This window comes from Ailuropoda melanoleuca, chromosome 17, assembly GCF_002007445.2.
Source record: "Ailuropoda melanoleuca isolate Jingjing chromosome 17, ASM200744v2, whole genome shotgun sequence".
NCBI lineage: Eukaryota > Metazoa > Chordata > Mammalia > Carnivora > Ursidae > Ailuropoda > Ailuropoda melanoleuca.
Window position 1 is genome coordinate 34,548,842 of NC_048234.1, and position 4,410 is coordinate 34,553,251.

The window sequence follows — 4,410 nt, forward strand, 5'->3', positions numbered from 1 at the left end:
GGGGGGAGAGGGGGAGGGGAGAATTGTTTATGCAGAGCTAAGCTGTCAAGTGTAATAAAGCAGCTTGAATAAAATTTAAGCTGAAAATCCACTGAAGCTCCCCATTTCAGGGAGGAAAAAGCTATTAAAAGGAAATGAAGGTCACCCTCCCACTTTATTTCACCTAATTGACTGCCAATAGCTTACCACAGGCAACCCGACTGCAGATCGGCAATTGAGAAACTGATGAAAGGAGAGTTTTCAAGCTGAGGCTCATTCTTTAATCCTCCTTGGCTCTTATGTTTTTTCTCCATCTCCAGTTGGGATGTAATTTTAAACCCTGATGGATTAACTGGTTCCATTGTCCGTGGCCGTCATTGGACTATGGCACTCTTAATCCGTACAGCAGCATGTCTAATTATCATTACAAAGTGTCTGAGGGAACTATAAAGACCAGCAGGGCATCTTCTCACAAGCAATTAACATAAATTGATAAATGAGTGATTTGAATCCGCTCAAAGCACTCACATATGAATAAAATCAGAAAGGATGGTCCCTTGTTTCAGCTACTTCTTTGGCTTAGTCTGGAAGGGCAGAAAACATGAGAACCATCCCAGGGTCCCCAGGCCTGCTGTGGCAAGGACAACTCAGGGGAAGTTGGGGATGGGGGTGGGGGAGATGGGACACACCGCATGGTTCACCGGGCTCATTAATGCAGAGCAAATGACCTGTGATTGACAACCAGTCACCACAATGGAGTGCTAACTGAACTCAACGCAGGAGAGCAGAAACCTGGTGAAAGGCTAGAGAGCACTGGGGCAGACAATTATCACTTCTTCAACGGCGAGAGAGCGCTCTTTTCATTGGGGTGCCACTTAAAAATTCATGCAAGAGGCACAAGGAAGAGAAAGAGCAAACAGTTATCTAGGGTCTAACACCCCAGAAAGCAAAAGGCAAAAGCAAAGATGGCTAAAGAAAAGAATCATTCTGAGACCTGTCTTGACCTCCCTGTGATCCAACGTTACAAGCCCGAAGTAAGGAAAGTACTTAAAACTCTAACCTGGAGCTTTTTACTTAACTAAGGGAGCAAGGGTGGTTTAAGTGTCAGGGTATAAATTGCATCTATTTTCCCAATAAACAGTAGATCTATTTTTCTAAAATCTCTAAATTTTCCTAAAAATATTTCTATCAACTTCCTTATGCTCATCTGTCTTCCCCTCGCATACCTGAGCCCACCTCCCCCACTCTTTCCAACAGGCCCATGTTAAGCCTACATGACATTATATATATATATATAGACAGATTAAGCCATCAAATTAATAAGAAATGAAAGCTGGTTATACACACTGTAGGAGGTAGACCTGGTAGGCCACGTACCCCGATGATGGCATTCAACTCTGCCATGGTCACCTGTTTGGCACGCTCGACAGCCTGGGCCACCTGTTGTTGATGCTTTGAAAACAAGGAGAAGAAAAAGTGTTAGCAAGGCAGCCAAAGAACTTCACTGTACCTTCCAACAACAACAACAACAACAAAAATATAAGAGCATATGCAATGCAGATTCAAGCGGAATATGGATTTAAATGCAAAGTTTCTCAAACACTGTTGACTGTTTCACAGAATACACGTAGCGCAGGAAAAGGAAAACAGAGGAAGGAGCTTCCCTTATTTCTAAACAACGCTAGTCCCCACTTAACTTCAGATGGGAATTCTGGGGTTAGAATGATAGAAAAATCAAGGAAGACATCAAAACTGGTAACCGGAAGCCTTAGAAAATCATTGGTATTGGGGATTCGGAAGATCACCCAGGTTTGTAAAAGGGGTTTGCTGTTAAGTTTGAGCAGGTCAAGTTTACAGCCATTTTAAAACCCCCATTTCTACACTTAAAATTTAAACATTAAATCTTTATTACTTCTCTGGTCAACGAATCTCAACCCACCAGTAGTTTTTGGAAACCCTGGGGATTCCTCTCCTCCTTTAGCCTTAAGATCTATCATCCTCCTGAGGGGAAAAGGAAGGGTTCCCCCCAACTCTTAGTTCACAGGCTGGGAACACTCTGAATGTCCCCCAACTCCACTCACAAACAAAAACAAAGCCACATCTTTGCTCTGGAAGGCATGACACTGTAGGAGAAACCAGGATTACTAAAGTCTAACAACACCATTCCAAAGGCCAACAAATCTAAACTGCATCATTGAATAGATGTCACATGGGAAAAGGCACAGAGGAGACCTGCTATCCACTTTGGGGCAGCAGATGCCAACAGGAACAGACACCCAGTATTCCAGCTGTGGGTCCAGTAAGCTTTTCACCATCTCAAGATACACGCATCCCGTGCACACTGAACACACAGTTTATCATTTATTAGCTTGTACCCAAAAGTAAACTTGAAGGCAAAACTAAAATATATTGGTTTTGAGTCTATTTCATAGATTACTCATATTAAGAGCTTTTCCTCTTAAAATAGGAAAAGTTCAACCTCTGTGACTTTGTAACTTAATAAAATGGCTTACATATGTACTTGACTCTGTTAAGTTATGGTAACATGAACATTCATTTTATCCTTAAGAGTATTAGCATCCGCTTCCTCCATGGACAGCATTACGTGAACCTGACTTGATGTACAAGGACAAATGAAATACCTGCTTCCATGGGCAAGTCAACCCTGATGGAACCATTTTTAAAATGCAGTAAAGGAAAAGCTCTCTAGAAGGACACTTGAATCATCGGTAGCTTACCAAGCTTACACTACTCTTAAAAGAAAAGCTTTATGCTGGATCGTCATTTTGCAGTCTTCCACGGGGGGGAAAAATTAATTTGAGGTTGAGCTATCGTCACCACGTTTACAGTGTGCCCTGAGCGCTGTTCGATGGGATGGCAGGGGGTTTACACACTTCAGCTGCAGCAGATGCTCTTGACACTTGTTCCTTGTGATAAAATTAACATCTTAAAACTAGCTAATTTGCAAACAGAGAAGCAACATAATTGCACTTTAACAGCTGAACAGTTTTACTTACTTCCTGAGACAGAAATGGGATGACTTGTGCACAAATTGTATTCAATCTCTTGGCGATTTCAGTCTATAAAGACAAAGCCATATAAATGTTTAGTATACTTCATAATCAGTTCAGAAAGATAAAACTTCATACCCAACACTTTAGTCCTCCACCACCTCACTCTTGAGGGCATAAAATCGCTCTCCCAAGCTGTGTTACTAATATTCATCTTGAGATAAACAAGAGATATTAATCCCACTTGCAAAGTAAGACATAATCACATACTTTATTGGTCACTTAAAGAAAAGATAATGGGTAGTTTAATTGAGTCAGAAAATCTACATGGTTTAAGGCTATATGACCCTTTAACCTGGTGAGTGCAAACCCCCTCGCATGCTTATTTAATTATGGCGTACTACCACATTTTCATGTCGTTACAGCAAGTTCATTCCAACTGGTGTCAGAAGCCAGTGGGGCAGGGGCACTGACAAACTCGGTCTAGCCTTCAAGATTAGGTCGAGAGTGAGAGAGCAGAAGGAGCACACGGAACTGCTTCCGGCCTGTCCTCTTACACAACTCAAACGGACTTTAACGTTAGTAGCCTTCACTGAGTCTCACTATTTCAAACAGGCCAAGAAACACTGTTGAAACAGAACCACGCCCAGCATGAGGGTCAAGTCAAGATGTGCTGGGTATCTGTCAAGTTTCACCACAATGTGGCATCGAATGCAAGCACCTTGCTGAGAGAGCCCCATGGGTCAGCTGAACATCACAAAATTTGTCCTGACAGCCTCTGGCACAGGCTTTTGTAAAGAAAGTAGGAGAAGTCCCTGCTCAGTTCCAAATCCACAGCAGGCCTCTGCTGCAAGGGACAAACTGGCCAAGGGAGGCAATAAGAAGAGCTCTGTTTCTAGCCTAGGGTAGAATCCACCTGCCCACCGGCCTCTAACCTCCTCCAGCAATGCAAAGCAGCTCTGCTTTCCTTTGACTCTGAAGAAACTGCTCCACTTAAAAAAAAAAAAAAAAAAAAAGGCATCTGAAAAGAGTCCTATCCTTGATCTTATTTATTTCATCATTTTCTGTCAATGCTTACAAATGCCACCTCTATTACCGAATTAGGCAATGAAAAGGCACATGAGGAGAAGAAAATTATGAAGCATACACACCATGCCCTTGAGAAACAGAGAATGGAGTAAGAAAGATGAGGTAGAAAACTCAAAAACTGGATAATCAAGTACTTTAAAAAGAGCTGCCTGGGGTGCCTGGGTGGCACAGCGGTTAAGCGTCTGCCTTCGGCTCAGGGCGTGATCCCGGCGTTATGGGATCGAGCCCCACATCAGGCTCCTCCGCTATGAGCCTGCTTCTTCCTCTCCCACTCCCCCTGCTTGTGTTCCCTCTCTCGCTGGCTGTCTCTATCTCTGTCGAATAAATAAAT

General features: G+C 42.9%; 1 protein-coding gene across 1 annotated transcript in view; it reads right to left on the minus strand.

Moving 5' to 3' along the window:
- TLE1 (TLE family member 1, transcriptional corepressor) overlaps nucleotides 1-4,410 on the minus strand; it is a 106,594-nt gene that overhangs the window by 73,905 nt on the left and 28,279 nt on the right. The window contains exons 5-6 of the mRNA XM_034647083.1: nucleotides 2,997-3,059; nucleotides 1,327-1,431 (exon numbers count right to left, since the gene is read on the minus strand). Of these exons, the coding sequence (XP_034502974.1) occupies nucleotides 1,327-1,431; nucleotides 2,997-3,059 (168 nt within the window). The remainder of the gene's footprint in view (nucleotides 1-1,326; nucleotides 1,432-2,996; nucleotides 3,060-4,410) is intronic.